At 48.9% G+C, this 17287-nt stretch overlaps 1 protein-coding gene and 1 long non-coding RNA gene across 2 annotated transcripts in view; both read right to left on the reverse strand.

Moving 5' to 3' along the window:
• Positions 1 to 17287, reverse strand: part of LOC140104603 (uncharacterized) — a 213273-nt gene that overhangs the window by 171496 nt on the left and 24490 nt on the right. The window lies entirely within an intron of this gene.
• Positions 1467 to 16023, reverse strand: RUVBL1 (RuvB like AAA ATPase 1). The gene is made up of 11 exons (XM_072126760.1): positions 15746 to 16023; positions 11226 to 11312; positions 9213 to 9345; positions 6552 to 6703; positions 6182 to 6271; positions 5740 to 5889; positions 5021 to 5084; positions 4716 to 4914; positions 4532 to 4634; positions 3116 to 3207; positions 1467 to 1809 (listed from the first exon to the last, which is right to left on the reverse strand). The coding sequence occupies exons 1-11, from the start codon at positions 15884 to 15886 to the stop codon at positions 1650 to 1652; spliced, it is 1371 nt and encodes a 456-aa protein (XP_071982861.1). The 5' UTR covers positions 15887 to 16023; the 3' UTR covers positions 1467 to 1649.

Here is a 17287-nt window from a genome sequence, read left to right on the forward strand (position 1 = left end):
CCGGCGGCCGCCCCTCACTGACTGCATGCCCTCCCCGGCGGCCGCCCCTCACTGACTGTATGCCCTCCCCGGCGGCCGCCCCTCACTGACTGTATGCCCTCCCCGGCGGCCGCCCCTCACTGACTGTATGCCCTCCCCGGCGGCCGCCCCTCACTGACTGTATGCCCTCCCCGGCGGCCGCCAGGGGCTCTTCATATCTGCCTCCAGAGCTGCAGTCCTCCCTAACTCACTGTATGCTTTATGTTGCAGCCGCCCCTCACTCACTCACCGTACGCCCACCCCAGCGGCTGCCCCTCACTCACCGTACGCCCACCCCAGCGGCCGCCCCTCACTCACCATACGCCCACCCCAGCGGACGCCCCTCACTCACCATACGCCCACCCCAGCGGACGCCCCTGCCTCTTCACCTCCGCCAACATCTTACCCTTCCTTGTTTTCCTACTTCTGTGAAATGTGAGAATATATGTGTCTGCTGTAATTGTTGCTAGATTAGGTGTCAGGCTGATAAGATGTAACAAATACTTGGATTTCGGCAGGGCCCGGCTCCCCGCACATAATGAATCGGGCGGCTTCTCACCAGCCTCAGCTATTTGGTTGTAAAAACTTCACGGCGGAGATGGATTTGATAACTGCACAGGTGCCGGGGAATAAACTCCGGAGAGAGGCGCCCGCACCCCATCCCTCTTCTGCTGCAGGTTGTGTCTGTGTGTTAGAGGGGCAGGAGACAGATGTGCCGCACCATTATCCATCTCCTCATTACTCCTTTACCTGCCTCATTGGATTTAAAGGGAATCTATTATCAAAGACCATCCTGATAAACCAGGGACACTACACATAGGATCCAGGCAGCGGGGCGGTGGTATCTTATATTTCTTATCCAAGGCCTCCTTTCTTCTTAAATCAACTTTTATAATTATGCTAATGAGATAGAAGGGATCTGGGGTGTTACCAGAGATCCTCCATGCTGCAGCTTCACAGGCTGTTATATTGATGTAATCTAACAGTGGGAGGGGTGGGAGTGCTCATGCAGGCAGAGGAGAGGGTGAAAGTGCTGAGGGAGCCAGTGTAGCAGCCTATGAACCTACAGCAAGGAAGGGCTCTGGTAATGCCCTAGTTAAAAGTGGATGTTGCCAAAGTCATGGTGCCTGGATCTATGAGCAAGTACCCCTGGTTTACCATGATGGTAGGATTCCTTTAGAAGGAAACTGTCAGCAGGTCTGTGGCTCAAACCTTCATGGAGTTGGCATTTAGTGTCCCTGATCTTTGTACCTTGTCTGTCTGCAGAAGGGAAGGCATTGGGTGTCCCTGGATAGAGTTCTCTTAAACCCCTCCCCCAGGGCATCCGCATCGCAGCCGTGGCCTGAACGTCTTCACAGCGCTTCCTCTGGAAACCAGGCGCATGCAGGGAGTGTCGGGCCCCCAAACCAACTGACAGGTTCCATTCCAGAAGAATCAAAACCAAACACTTTTTACTTTTCAATATAAAACATTTATGGCAGAAAAATTACAAATTAAATACGTTCAACCAAATCTCATTTCTTCCGTCGCAGCCGGAGGGGAAGAGGGGGCGGAGCCGCTGTACGTTCAGGTCAGGTCACAGATGATGGAGCGGGAAACACGTAACTTTCAGGTGTGACTCTCGCATTTCCTCATTTCATGTATTTTTCCTGCTGCTCCGCCAATATTTTAGCCGATGATTTTGCATCGTAGAACAGTTCATTGATCTCCTCCACGTGCTCCTTCTCGATGCTGTCTTTGCCGTTGATTTTGGCGAGGAGGTTGGCCGGGGTCAGCAGCTGCACCGAGTACCTGCCGGGGACAGAAGGTTAAAGGTCAGCTGTGAGCAGGGGGATTGATAGAGGTGTGATATTAAAGGAGCCTCCTGGTATATCATTACCAGGTCAGTGGGGGTCAGACACAGCTGCTGACCAATGGGGTGCTGGGGGTCAGGTCCTAACAATGTAATGCGAGCTGTACCGGCAGATAGCATACAGCCGCCATGGAAGCTGCAACACGCACACTCACCATCTTTTGCTGTATGTACGACCCGGCAGCATACCTGCCTATGGAGAGGGGCGCTCACACCCCCACCTCTCCAGCCAAATGTATACTGGTCCAGCCCAGGAATAGCATACGTTCGTGTGCAAGCCACCTAAGGCTACAAACTACAATCCCATGGACCGTTATCTGCAACATATTTAACGGACTACAACCAAGCGAACAGCTCATGCACGGGGATAAGAAATCAGGTTGTGAAATCCACATGTGCACGAGCCCATAGGAAAACATGGAGACGTGTGCGAGCTGCAGAAAATACAGCCAGCACATGACTGGCACATCTTAGTGTGGATGTAGCCTTGTAGTTCACGATCCGAAGGACGAATGGTCAACTGTTTAGATCGCCAAAATATTGACAAATAAATAACACTCGGGGTCTCCCACCATTGTGTGCAGGGGCCAGAGCCTAGAGTATTCAATCCAGACAGGCCACCACCATGGACATACTGGGCACTTACAATGCTGAGTGGTGCTCCTGGTGTGAGCGATACCTGTAGTAGGGGAATGCACACAGGTGCGATGAGCACTTCCCTAAACCTTTATAGCTCCGGAGGCAGTCATCAGCAGCCTCAGGGGGTCCCTCAAACCCCCCTGACCCACAAGTAGCCTCCCAACTTGCATATAAGTAATACAAAGAAATAACAGGTCACATTTTAGAAAATATTAAAAAGTGTACAGGGACAAGTTAGATTTGGGGAATCTGCTGCCTGGATGCATTAAGCAAGTAGATTCCCTCTAAAGAATTTCTTGGAGATGGAGTGGTGACGGATAAGGCAGTGACGGTAGGAAACATTAGGTTTAGGTCGGGGGGGAAAGAAAACACCATTTCATCAAGAACCAAGATGTAGCTGGTCCTTTCCTTAGGTTAAAGGATGATTGTGCGGCCCCGGTGCCATCACATATGGAGGGTAATGCACCTGAGCTGCTCACACACCTGACAGCCGCCATCCATCCCCCTGAGCGGTGAGGTCCAGCCTGGACGTTACTCAGCCGCTCCGTCCTTTAGTGCCCTCTCAGAGAGGAGAGCGATGACCGCCGGAGCCTGCACATCATTTACCTCAATGTTGTCTTGGTGCCGATCTCTCCCAGGTGATTTAAGGCTTCCTCGCTGATGTTAATCCCCTCCGTCTGTGCTCGGATCTTTATAATCTGGGAATCGGGAAATCAGAGGTCAAATAAGAAACCAATGGACACAAAACTAGCATCAATCTCACCTCCCAAACTATTCATCCATTTATCTTACCCCCCTGCTCTCCATGTGTGCAGGTGTATGGGAGAGTCAGGAGGAATAGCTGTGACCTGAACCATTGAATGTTTTTCTGACACCGTTTGCTCCAGTAAAATATCCAACCCACTTAGGTTCTGTTCATATTCTTTTCTGGATTGGAGCCACAACACAGATAGACCCTAGTGGTGGTGACATTAGATAATTATACTTCCAGCCACTGGCACCACCTCTAGATGTCCAATTATCATAAGACACTTCCATATTATTAAGTAATCAGATGGATTGAGGGTCCGGTGCCAGGCTTCGCCCATCTTCTGTAAGACACGGAGACGAGGTGCCGCACATAATAAGCGCGGAGCTGGCACCGGGCGCCATGAAGCCAGTCCTCAGCGCTGAGTGATAAGGGGGAGAGTCGGGATAATGCTATTGTGTGTGTTGTACTGCTGAGATAGCAAGTCTCATATAATACAGGTATTTTTCACTTTGGCAGCTCCGTAAACAAGATAGCAGGAGGCGCCTGCTTAAATTAAAACTGGGAATGTGCACAACAAGTAGACGGAGAGCGAGCGCCTGCAAACTTTACAGACGGGAGAATAAATGCCGGGGCTCTTATCCATTCCAGGATCTGAATCTCTTGCCTTAACCATTTGGTGCAGGGACCTTCATAACTGCAGAACCTCCCAGTGGTAATCCGGGACATGCAGGGGAATACAGGGGGTCTCATGACATGTAAGGGTTAATTCAGGTTCCCATTGAGACAGACTGTATGAAATCTCAGTAATGCCCCAAAAAACAGCCTCAGTCGTATAGAACGCTGGGAGTCCTAGCCTCCATGTAGTCTATGATGCAGGGACTCCCAGTGTCTTAGTCCTATATTATATTAGGAGTCTGTATCCTGTAGCCTGGGAGATACACCAGTTATATGGTCTGAACCTACAGAGGAAAAAGGATCCTACACTAGAAGTAGTAGTTCAGGTAATTTGTGAGCCATTTTCAGACCAAGGTCATCAATGTCAGACCGTCAAGCAGCCTCGCTGATCGCCTGTATGAAGGTCAATGACAGAATTGTGCACTGGCTGTATGTACACCGTTGCTTCAAGTACATCCATCTGTGCAGTAGCAGCTACTACATAGTCTGCGAGCATGTACATGACGCAGGCACTGGGTAAGCACAAGCCAAGCAGACCCTTAGGAGGTGCCAGGAGTCAATTTCCTGACCCCAAACCACCCATCCACAGATCTCACCTGCTTCATCTCCTGTGGGGTGTAGAGCATGGTGCGGATGATCATCACTCTGTCCAGGAGATCCAGAGGGATCCCATGAGGGGAGACCACATCTTCTGTGCCCCTGCAGTGAGACCATAGTATTAGAAGACCACACATTTAATGGCACAAGTCCCCGATACAAGCATCCGGAGCCACTCAGTACCTAATGACGCAGTTGCCTCGGTTAGTAGCGAAGATGACGATGGGGGCGAGAGATGATTCCAGGGCTCGATGGAGGTAAGTGAAACATTCAATATCCAGCATGTGAACCTCATCAATGAACAGCACCCCGGGCACCAGCTCTGCAATCCCCTGGTCAATGTATTTGTTCACCACTTTGTTGATTTCACCTCTCAGTTTATCTGAAAAATAGTAGTAAGATTATATTCTTATTCTACAAGCCTGATATTTACAGTCTCACCCCATGATCAGAGCAACTCCCGGCGCACCTACAGTCAGGACACTTACCTGTAATCTCCGTTTTCTTCGGCTTCATCAGTTGTCCCATCATGGACAGAATGTCTTGTCCTCCCTACAAAATAAGAGGAGTACAAATGTCTAGTAATCTGAATGATCTGAGATGTGAGGTCTGCGGTTGTGCCAATATTTAATGGCAGCCTCTATCTACAGGATAACACACAATGATGGGGGTTTCACTGCTACGACGCCCTAATTAAAGGAGTTGTAGTGTCAGTATACACACCGCTACTCCATTAAGGTGCACATTACTCGAGAAGGTAGTGAATGCTTCATTCATTCAGGTGAAGGGGACCTAGAGCGGAATCCCAGCAACATATTGGATGTCCCTTTAAAGAAATTAAGGGCTATAGGCCCTCATATCAAAGCGTATAAACACCCCTACTGCACCTGCAGCCGATACCATTGCCATTAATGTATAAAACGTCCAACACTTGTGGCGACTTCCAAGAAACCTTTTGGAAAACATAACTTAGAACGATTTTTTGGTTCTCAGCAAACCTCCTGTTCGGAGTTGCTAATCTACCTGCACAGCGATCAGAGGTAAGTCGTGCTATATATTATTCATGTAGAACTCTGTGGCGACATCTAGTGGCAGAAATAATAAATGCTCTGATCTCCTTCAGTATATTTTCCATATATGAAAGAGACCATAACGGAAGGAAGAAATAAAGGACCTCTAATGTAACGTCAGTGTCCGGGTAACTCACCTGAGGCCTGGCATTGGCCACATCCAGGTCGTGTAACGTGACGTCCTGAATCACCTCTTTCTTCTTGTGGACGTCGCCTTTGGGCAAGGGCACGTACTCCTCCGCTTCAAGGTCAAACTCTGTGGCGTAGGTGTCACACCTGCCCTGCCTCTGCACGGGGGGAACACAATCTGGGTTAGTGAGAGGACGGCAGGTGCATCGCCTCGGCCGCTGCCAAATCCCTGACTGACGGCCCGCTGATAGCAGGGAGAGGGCTCCATTCCTCCAATTTCAGTATCGCTGAAAGCTTCTCTTTTAAAGTAAAAGGTTTTCTTAAAAATGTTATATTTTAAAGATGCAACTTTTCCTTTACCCTTCCGAACAGACTCATAATTCAGGATGCAGAGACAGAACCCCCCAATCATCCGGGGACAATGTCATATACAGCATTGGGGACACTTACCTTTACTGCGCCGCTGTTTGCTTCAATGTAGATGACATCCCCAACTTCTACTCGCTCCTTCTGTAAACTTTCATAGATGCTGGGATCCAGCTAGAGGAGGGAAAGAAAAGAGAGTCCGGTGGATTTATGAAACAAGATTCTCCCCCCCCCCCCCCCGCAGAGTGACGGCTGCCATGTATACACATCACTGGCCCAAGGGGAGAGTAACATGAATTCTGAGAGTATTAACCTCCCCTTTAAGAGCCCTTTCACAAAATCCTATTGGGCCAAGAAATATCCACAGTCCATATCCCCAGCAGTGACACTATGCAGTCACAGATCTCATAGGAAACATGGCCGACGCGCACTAGTCCATTACTAGGTAACGCACCTTTAACTGTTTGGTCCCCTTGGCGGTTTTGAGGCCTATAATAACGTGGCTGATAGTTTTGCCGTAGCCTCCCATCGGATTCTCAGTCTCGCACGGGGTTAATTCGGTCACCTCTCCTTCATAGACTTCTTTTGTTTCACGAATTCGAAGACCTGCAGAAAACAAACAAAACAAAAACGGAAATATTCAGTAAAAAGGGACTGACCCCTAGAAGGAAAATAAAAACTATTACTTCAGATGCAGTGCTGCAGTGTAAAGCATCATCAGGAGGCCTTACTGACCATCACATGCTCAGGTGCAGATGTGACATCACGGATGAGCCGGGGAGAGGCGAGTAGATCACATCTATTCCCAGAAATCCCTTTAATTGCTTCCTCATCCAGCAGTGCATATTGTACAGTGGGGGAAGGTCCTCCGCACATAAACAACCAACCAGATGCTTCAGCCTCCATCACACCAACGGCGCCTTATTCAGCGAGTTTAGACAAACCTGATAACGTGCCGTGGGCCAAAGCGTCAGAGTTACGACTGCTGTAGAGCTTCTGAGGCTACACAAGATGGCCGCCAGTACACAACTCACCACCAGCGCAGGATAGCGGCTAAAATCACTGGCAAAGACTATTTTCGGCTGCCCTTGGGGAGGAGAAGAGAAAACACCTCCTGTAACTGAAGAACCCGGACAGGAAGGAACAAGATCTACACTTCTACAAGACGAGGACCGACAGAAATCCCTTCTCCGAATTATTTATATAGGCCACCATTCTTTCTGGCCCCCCACCATCATACTACCTGTCATAGTACCTCCCCCTCCCATAACACTGTGCCCCCTACCATCATTCTACCTACCACTGGCCGGCTGGGTGGAAAGAACAATAGCCAGGTAGTATGGAGGCCTAGGTAACAGGATGGTAGCTGGGACAATGGTGGAGGCCTAGATATAGCAATAGCCAGGTAGTATGGAGGCCTAGGTAGCAGGATGGTAGCTGGGACAATGGTGGGGGCCTAGATATAGCAATAGCCAGGTAGTATGATAGTAGAGGGCACAGTGATGGGGGGGCTAGAAAGAATGATGGCATAGTGGCATGATAGTAGATGGCCAGATCAATGGCGGAGGGCCAGAGAGAATGATGAGCAGGTGGTACGATGGTGGTTGGCACAGTGGTCATGTAGGACAATGTTCCTGTACTGCCCCTATACTTTACAGTGCAGCTCCGCTCTCTGTGTGTAGTACAGACCTTCTTATACCCATCTAGGAACTCAATAAATTGAGAGGTGTATCCACAGACACAGGGAGAGCACAGGACTATAATGACATCATTCAGCAGCGGGATGTACCCGAGCCCCGGACGCCCTCCTGCCATTGTCCGTGTGATGTAATCCCCCCATAATCCACACCATTACTTATGGAGCCCTCTCTATGCTCCGAGGAGCGACAGAAACATCTGCAATTAAATACGTTCCGCACCCGGCGCTGAAGGTGCTGCTAGAATTAGATGTGTAATTTAGGCCGGGTGAAGGAATCCTATTAGGATCTCTCCCCTAATCCCAATCCGTGGATGAAATTGAATTCCTTAAAGCCTCCCCCCCTCCCCCCGTGACACCCCCTCCTCCTGTCTTTCAGTAAATCCAATATTTGTTTCGCTCTTCCCCGTGCGCTGCTGACATATAAAGAATGTTCCCCGGTAACAAAAGCTGCGGCTGTTCCTGATGATTTCCCCCTCGCCTGTGATCCGGAGGGGGGTGGGGGGTGGGGGGGTGACACAGGTTTCATCTCTTGGTTCAAATTTCCAAATCCCTGACAGTCAACTTCATCACATCAAGGAAATATCGCAGACGCTTCTCTTTTCATTTCTGCTCCAGAGGTTTCGGCCGCGTTCCCTCCCCGGTTACATATAACAATCAATAAGAGGTCAGGGCTTCATTTGTCTCCGGGATTTGGGGATTTGTCTCGTCCGCCGCTCTGCAGATGATCGCGCTCCATTTTAATCACGGAGACGTCCTGCTGATCTTATTGATAGCGACGTCCCTGCAACGCCCGTTTGGCACCTCATCGCCCTTTATAGGTTTTTTTCCTTAACCGCTACATTCTCCACTGCGGTTTATACTGAGATTTTAGGATGTTAAGAAATAATTGGATGCATCAGTCTGTCTTTATTAGTAAATATAATGCGAGATAAGAATGTGGCCCCTGCAGCGATAATCTGACCCGCTCCAAGCACCAGGAGGTCACAGCCAATGAGGCATCTCCTCTACTGCGACCACTACAGGCGAAATGCAGTATTACATCCCACCACAAGGACAACTCACATTAAAGGAAACCTACCTCCAAAATCCATCATGATAAACCAGGGGCATTTACTCACTTACACTGTGACTGTGACACCATCTCATATTTATTATCCATGGCCTCCTTCATTCTAAAATCAACTTTGAAAATTATGCCCTTTCAGAAAGGCTCCTAGGGGTGAAACCAGAGCCTCCCATGCTTCAAAGGCTGTTACACTGTGCAGGAGCATATATCCTTCCCACTGCATGAGATTACATCAGGGATAGGGAGCATGTTAAACCATTGAGCAGTATTCAGCTTCCCCCACGTGGAGACACCTTGGTAAGGTCCACCGACAGCTGCATACACAGCAAGAAGCAGGATTTGTCACTTACCAATCGCCCTTCTGAAATTCTCCATTAACACTTCGGTCTTCTTGATCTCCGTGGAGTAGACTTCACTCCCGACCATGGGGCAGAACGGAACTTTACTGCCCAATTCCTGAGCGATGGCCAGAGCCAAAGCCGTCTGCAATACAATCATGTGATCACTATACAAGCGGAGGAAATTGGTGGAGTCCTTACAGATCGCTAGGGGGTCCCCAATGACTGAGAAAGAGAAACCCCTTAATACCACATCCCATAATTCCTTCATTAACATCTTCCTTACCCATTTCTTTCATTCACTTTTACCACCACCTAGTGGTCAGACAAAGTAATAGAATAAAGGGGTTCTCCAATATCACCAAGCGGGGGCCTGTACAAAGGGTCCACAGAGCCTCCATCAGCTGACTACAGCGTTGTTACCCCACCGCGGGCCCGTGGATCCCTCATTACAATGTGATGATGCAGCAGCAATTGAGCCGTATATTAATGTGGTAGCATCACAGACAGCAGTGCGGGAACGGGGAAGGAGAGTATTGGATTTTTTATTTTTTTTCGGCATGGAAAGGGGGAATTGGAAGTGGGGGGTGGGGGCAGCAACAGTAAAATGGACATGGGAGGGAGGTAGTTACAGAAAACCTCCTCCCCCACGTGTGCAACTACAGCTCAGCTCTTATTCAGATGAATGGGATGTGATGACGCAGCACAGCCACTGCAGTGTGTATGGAGCTGTCTGCTTGTAGCCCATGTACATCAGCTGACATCACAACCCTCTGATCTCCTACTCATTGATCAGTATTGGAGAACCCATATAAAGGACATTTACCACCAGATTCCTACACGTGTCCCAAATAGGCTGCTTGTTCAGTCTAGGGGGACAGTTTTTTATTGTTTTTTTTTTAAACATGTTTGCTGGCATCTTTAACAACGCAGTAATAACTTTGTAAAACAGCTAAAGGCGCCTGAGTGCCACTCTGCTTTTTAATTTATGCACGCGCCGTCCCCACCCCCCGCGAGCCTCCACCCGGCCAGGGAGAGCACGCGCCCGGCTCTGACATCACCGGATCCAGATTCCACAGGCGGCTTGGAGACAGGGAAGCTGAGAGGCACTCGGGCGCCTTCAGCCTGAGCGCCTCCAGCTAATTAAAAAAGTTATTACTGCGTTGTTAAAGATGCCAGAAAACTTGTTTAAAAAAATTTTTAAAAAAAAAATGTCCAAGCAGCCTATTTGGGACACTTGCAGGAATCTGTTAAGTTAATATTATTAAAGATGCCAGAAAACTTGTATAATAACAGTCAACCCCTCCCATAGACGGAACGAGCAGCCTAACTAGCACACTACCACCAGTAATATGGCAATAAATGTCCTTTAGAGTAAAGCTACCATCAAAATCCATCCTGATTAACCAGGGACATTCCTCATAGCTCCAGGCACTGGGATTGTGTTATCTGCTTATATTTGTTATCCATGGCCTCCTTCCTTCTAACATCAACATTATAAATTATGCTAATGAGTCTGAAAGGCTACTGGGGAGGTTTCCAGGGCTCCTCCATGCCGTAGCTTCACAGACTGTTACACTATGCAGGAGCACTTCCCACCTCCACTGTGTGAGATTTCATCAGACAGAAAAGTGCTGAGGAAGCAGGTAAACCGTGTAACAGCTTGTGAAGTTACAGCACAGAGAGGTTCTGCTAACCCCTCAGAGGCCTTCTGGCTCATTAACATAATTTTATAAGTTGATTTTTAAAAGGAACCACAAAAATGGTGCCTGTATCCATGAGTAAGTGTCCCTGGTTTATCAGAATAGATTCCTTTTAAACCACACAGCACATGCACATTCCCAGCTACTTCATCTTTTATCTTGTGGTTTAGTTCCCCAGATCCAGTTTATTTAGCGCTGGGTGATGGGAGGACCGGCTCAGCACTCGGGGGCACTGCCAGCTCCTGTACTTGTCGGGAACGCTCAGATTTTCGTGCCTAACATTTTCCACAGTTAAATAGGATGCAGGTGAAATCCAATGTACCTTGCCAGTCCCGGGAGGTCCGGCGAGCAGCACCGCGCGTCCTGCCATTTTCTTGCTTTTAATTAACTCTACGATTACTCCGCAGGCCTGCGATAAAAGAGAAAAACCTGTTATAGAGACTGACAGAGAGGAATGAGGCGACTAAAAAATGGAAACATAACAAGTACAAGATTCCCCCATCACCTTCCCATTACAAAACCTACTCGACTATTGTGTGTCCACCTCTGGGCGCAGCGCTAATGTGGGCTGGGAGTTACAGGGGTTCTCCAGCTACAGCTTCTCCCCATCGTGGGGAGATAACAGTGACCAATGAGGGTCACTGGTGGGACGCCCACAGATCATGGGAACAGGAGTCTATCCACAAATGAATGGACGAGCGTTCACACCACTGCTCCATTCACCGATCCCCCAATAAACACTTTGTTATGACCAGGGAAACCCTTTAAAGGTGGATCAAACCCAATAGATAGCTCTGAGCCAAAGATAATCCTCCAGAGCCTCTTCCAAGTGCGAATTCTCAATTGGAAGAGGGGAATAAAATATACCCCAAGGACATTGTATGGCCCCATTGGGGATGTAAGGTATTTCATGTATCCCCAGTGTATACATTAGGAGTGATCATACCCTGTATATGGGCAGCTATGAACTAACAATATAATAGGAGGGAGCAGAACGTGACAGTAGGACCCCAGGGGATGATGGACAACTGGGGCAGTTTCAATTTTAGGTTAGAATTAAGCTACCATTAAAAACCATCCTAATAATCCAGGGGCACTAAGCATAGCTCCAGGAACAGTGACTGTGCTAATCTCACACTTGTTATCCATGGCTTTCTTCTAAAATTAACTTTTATAATTATGCTAATGAACTACAAGGGCTCAGGGGGGTGTTACCAGAGTCCATTTGTGTTGCAGCTCATTTAAGCATAATTCTAAAAAGGCAATATTAGAAGGAAGGAGGCCATGGATAGCAAATATAAGAAGATACAACAGTCATGGTGCCTGGATCTACGAGTAACGTCCCTGGATGGATTTTAATGGTAGATTCCCTTTAACCCATGGTGGCCCGGTCACAGGTCCTCGCACGACTGTACAGCCCCTCATCACTCCCTGTGGTGTCGGTGGACGCCCATGAAAGCTTCTGCATAATGAACTTTCTCTTAATGGATAATTTACATAAATAAAATCTGAAATCCTATCCCAAGACTCCTTGGCTGTAATCATCGGAAAACTGAAATCTTTATTCCAGTAATTGGAGGTGATGGCCTCGGCCGTCTGCCCCCAATCCGACCGGCCCCCACATTTCCAGGCACTGCCAAGGAATACGGTTGAGTTGCATTTGCCGGGTAAGAACGGAACGCGCCTGGACGGCTTTGATCCTGCAATTTCTCCGTCTATAAATAAAAGCCCCAATCACTGGTTCACGGCACATTTTCTGCTGCCATCAGATAACCCCTCGGCTCAGCCCACACGGACCAGACTTGTCAGAGGACTTTCCAACTTGTGCATTGCTTCACTGCCAGCGCTCGCAAACATCTGAAAAACGGCTCCGGAATTAAAACCAGGCCGCTCCTAGGAAAATCCATCCGATACATGAGCCGCAAACAAATCAACTTCTGCAGCGACTGAAAAGTTTACAGTGTGATCCAATGCGGGAGGAAAAATGTGCAACGCAGGAGGCTGAGCCGAAAGTCATGGGAGAGCAGGGACACAACCCCACCTGCCGATGCTGCGCGCAGATTATGTTCTTTCCTTGTTCCCGGACAATTAGGACCAGGGCAAAGGTTGGGAACAGTCACACTACAGAGATGATGGGATGTGCAGAGACCGTGGGGAATAATCACCAGTGGTGCAAGAGAACCAAAGGCCCCGGAAAGTTGAAGTGACCTGACCAACCTATAGACTACTGAGGTTGGTTGCCCATAGTGACTCCGGTCTGAGAACCGCTCCGTGCACTGGTGGGAATTCCCTGACCAGACAGAACTCAGTAGGGCCGTTCAGTCCAGCAGTGGAAATCTCTCCAGTGCACAGAGCTTGGACCAACCTCACTCATCAGCAACCGGCCTAAGACTATAAGCCCACGACCATAGTTGGTGCATGAATCCCGGAACGTGCATGGGCAACGGACCAACCACAGCGCAGAGGATGGGACTCTAAGCATCATGGTGAGAAGTAATCATTGCAGAGAAGTAGGAGGGGCCTCCTTGTATCTTATACCATTATGATGCGCAGAGTCCCATCCTCCGCACCTTAGTTGTGAAATCCGGCACACGGTGCGTGATTAGAGGGGATTTTCCCACAAACACAAGTTAGGGCTTAACTTGGATGAGACCCCCACAGATCACAAAAACGAGGGGTCTCCGTCAGCTCCAAAGAATAATGGTGCGGAACGCTCATGCGCGGCCGTCTGCTCCATTAATCTGATGGAGCAAAGGGGTCCGACGGAGGTAAGTGGGGGGTCTAATCATTGAGTAAAGTACATGTGTCACCAGGGGCTCTCGAGGGAAGCCACCTACAATGTCCATTATGTGACAGCACAGCCTAGTGAACAAAAGAACATCCCTTAAAGGAGTTGTCCTCTTTCAGCCAATAATTGATGTTTATGTAATGAAGAGTCATATACAATTTTACAAAATACTTTCTGAATCAATTCCTCGCAGATCTCTGCTTGGTTTTTCTATAGGAGGATTCATTGTTTACTTCCTGTGGATAAAAACTGGTCCCTAGTTATGCGAGGTCACACGAGCCGTGCACCCGTGTGACATCAGACGACCAGGGGTATAACGAGCCGTGCACCCGTGTGACATCAGACGACCAGGGGTATAACGAGCCGTGCACCCGTGTGACATCAGACGACCAGGGGTATAACGAGCCGTGCACCCGTGTGACATCAGACGACCAGGGGTATAACGAGCCGTGCACCCGTGTGACATCAGACGACCAGGGGTATAACGAGCCGTGCACCCGTGTGACATCAGACGACCAGGGGTATAACGAGCCGTGCACCCGTGTGACATCAGACGACCAGGGGTATAACGAGCCGTGCACCCGTGTGACATCAGACGACCAGGGGTATAACGAGCCGTGCACCCGTGTGACATCAGACGACCAGGGGTATAACGAGCCGTGCACCCGTGTGACATCAGACGACCAGGGGTATAACGAGCCGTGCACCCGTGTGACATCAGACGACCAGGGGTATAACGAGCCGTGCACCCGTGTGACATCAGACGACCAGGGGTATAACGAGCCGTGCACCCGTGTGACATCAGACGACCAGGGGTATAACGAGCCGTGCACCCGTGTGACATCAGACGACCAGGGGTATAACGAGCCGTGCACCCGTGTGACATCAGACGACCACGGGTATAACGAGCCGTGCACCCGTGTGACATCAGACGACCACGGGTATAACGAGCCGTGCACCCGTGTGACATCAGACGACCGGGGATATAACGAGCCGTGCACCCGTGTGACATCACACGACCGGGGATATATCGAGCCGTGCACCCGTGTGACATCACATGGCCAGGGATATAACGAGCCGTGCACCTGTGTGACATCACATGGCCAGGGATATTACGAGCCGTGCACCTGTGTGACATCACACGGCCAGGGATATTACGAGCCGTGCACCTGTGTGACATCACACGGCCAGGGATAAATGACAGCAGGCAGAGATCGAGAAAACCATGAAGAAGCGATACAGAAAGTATATTGGAATATTGTACAACTTTACATTAGACAAACAATATATAATGTATAATAAGTTCTGATATACTATAGGCTTCATGTCCTAACAAATTTCCAAACCTCGGCTTGCTTATGGTGAATGGTTAAACATAAAAGAGCAGGATTTCTGTTACAACTGCATCAAGTGTAGAGGACTGGGGCACATTGCCTGTACTGATACATTGTAACAAACTGAGATTCAGGAGATTCATGCTGCTGCACCAACAGAAGATGCAATTGTAGCAAAACCACAGATGTGACAAATGTTTCCATTCACTGACAGGAAGCAGGAGTCATGAAGACAGGGACACGTGTGAATATGAAAGAGGACTCTGCAAAACGTTATATTAAAGGGGGTGTCCCTGGTTAGACGGTTATCCCCTATCCAGGGGCTTCTGGGGTGCACTAGGGGTTCCTAGCCATTACACCCATCATCCTGCAAATACTTGGGACCAGCCCTAACATAACAGCGCTGCAGACATCGAAGCAGTTGAAAAACAATCTACATGACAGGTTACTAACAGGCAGCGGATCACACTGGGAGTTGTTGTTCCACAATAAATACTGAGGAGTCCACTGTCTATTTGCAAGGAACTACAACTCCCAGCATGCCCAGGCACGGAAATCCCGACTCGTTCACAGCAGCCAATCACAGCGCAGTTTTCATTTGCGATTCTGTCAAGTAGAAATTAAATCCGTGCCGTGATTGGCTGCTCCGGGCATCAGTTTCCGGAGGGCTGCGCGCTGGGACTTGTAGTTCTCCTCCCCGTGCTGTGACATAGTCCTCACCTCCCGGGCGTTCTCCTGCCCCACCAGCCCCGCGGCCGCCTGCTTGGCCAGGCCGTTCTCATCCAGGCCCAGGCCTTTGACATGGCTGTGGGTGGCGATGCGCTGGGTCTTCGTGGTGCTCTTCACCTCCTCGATCTTCATGCTGACTGCCGGCTGCGTCTCCTTCCGCCGAACGTGAGCGGGAACGTCTTGCTCTACGGCCGTTTACCACGCGGTTACCAAGGCCGCGGGAGGACACGCCCACCTAACTGACACTTGCCTCGCGACTGGCGGCTGCCGGGCGCCGCGCGTACTGATTGGACAAGAGAACTGCCAATCTCCATTATGGGGGCGGCAGCTTCCGGTTGCGTCGCTATGAGGCTTTTCTACAGGGGCCCTAGCAACGAGGCCTGGAGGCCACAAACAAACGCGGAGGAGTCACGTGACGACCCGGATATAACGGACTTCGGCTTATAAGAAAACGTAGCTAAAATAATGGGGTTATTAACCCTTAGAAGACCAGCTTTATTCATATATGTCACTTCTTTTTATTTTATTTTTTAAAACAAGGTGTACTTATTTATTTTTATTTTGGGGGAGGGGGCGGGGCTATAATATATTGATTGGATTTTATTAACTCTTTTAATATAAGATTTTGTACCATTGGCTTTATTCTGCATGTCTGTAGGATTTGGATGGTACGACACACGGACAATGGCGCTATAGTGCGCTGTGGTTATACTGTCCTAGAAAAATCCAGCCAATACATGAGCCGCAAACAAATCAACTTCTGCAGCGACTGAAAAGTTTACAGTGTGATCCAATGCGGGAGGAAAAATGTGCAACGCGGGAGGCTGAGCCGAAAGTCATGGGAGAGCAGGGACACAATCCCACCTGCAGATGTCCTGGTGCTCGGGAGCAAAGGATATCCCGGGATATCCGGACAGCCAGGCTCCTGACACACAGCCGCAGAGGGAGTAATCAAAATATACCCCGTTTCCCTAGAGACGATAAATAATGTAGTCCCAAAAGTCATAAAATGTACACTGAAGTATGAAATAATTATTAGTATCAGAATATGGCAAGACTTTTGTATAAAAGTTTTACATTTTTTAAAATGTATTAGGGGAAGAGTCATTTGGAGAGCATAGTGACAGCCATAAACACAGAGATGACCAATTTCACGGAATAGTAAATACCATCACTAGGAAGTACAAGTTGTTACGACCTCCTATTGCTCCGTGCACTGAAAAATAAAGAGGTTAGGACTGATTTGGTTAAGTCTTAAAAATGCAAACACAAAATAAAAAATGGCTGTGGCATTGAGGGGTTAATATATACTTTTAAACTTCTTTTTACTTTTTTTTACATTTTGTCCCAGGAGGGGATTAGAAGGGGTGATACCTTAATCGCACCTTCAGTGCACTGCAATGTACACTCACTGGCCACTTTATTAGGTCCACCATGCTAGTAACGGGTTGGACCCCCTTTTGCCTTCAGATCTGCCTAAATTCTTCGTGGCATAGATACAACAAGGTGCTGGAAGCTCCTCAGAGATTTTGG

The sequence above is a fragment of the Engystomops pustulosus genome, chromosome 10, assembly GCF_040894005.1.
Source record: "Engystomops pustulosus chromosome 10, aEngPut4.maternal, whole genome shotgun sequence".
NCBI classification, from domain to species: Eukaryota; Metazoa; Chordata; class Amphibia; order Anura; family Leptodactylidae; genus Engystomops; species Engystomops pustulosus.

Coding starts and splice junctions, on each gene's coding strand:
- RUVBL1 (XM_072126760.1), bottom strand. CDS start 15,886: ATGAAGATCGAGGAGGTGAAGAGCACCACGAAGACCCAGCGCATCGCC. Junction 6,704..9,212: donor GAATTTCAGAAGGGCGATTG/GTAAGTGACAAA, acceptor TGTTTTCTGCAG/GTCTTCGAATTCGTGAAACA. Junction 6,272..6,551: donor AGGGGACCAAACAGTTAAAG/GTGCGTTACCTA, acceptor TCCCTCCTCTAG/CTGGATCCCAGCATCTATGA.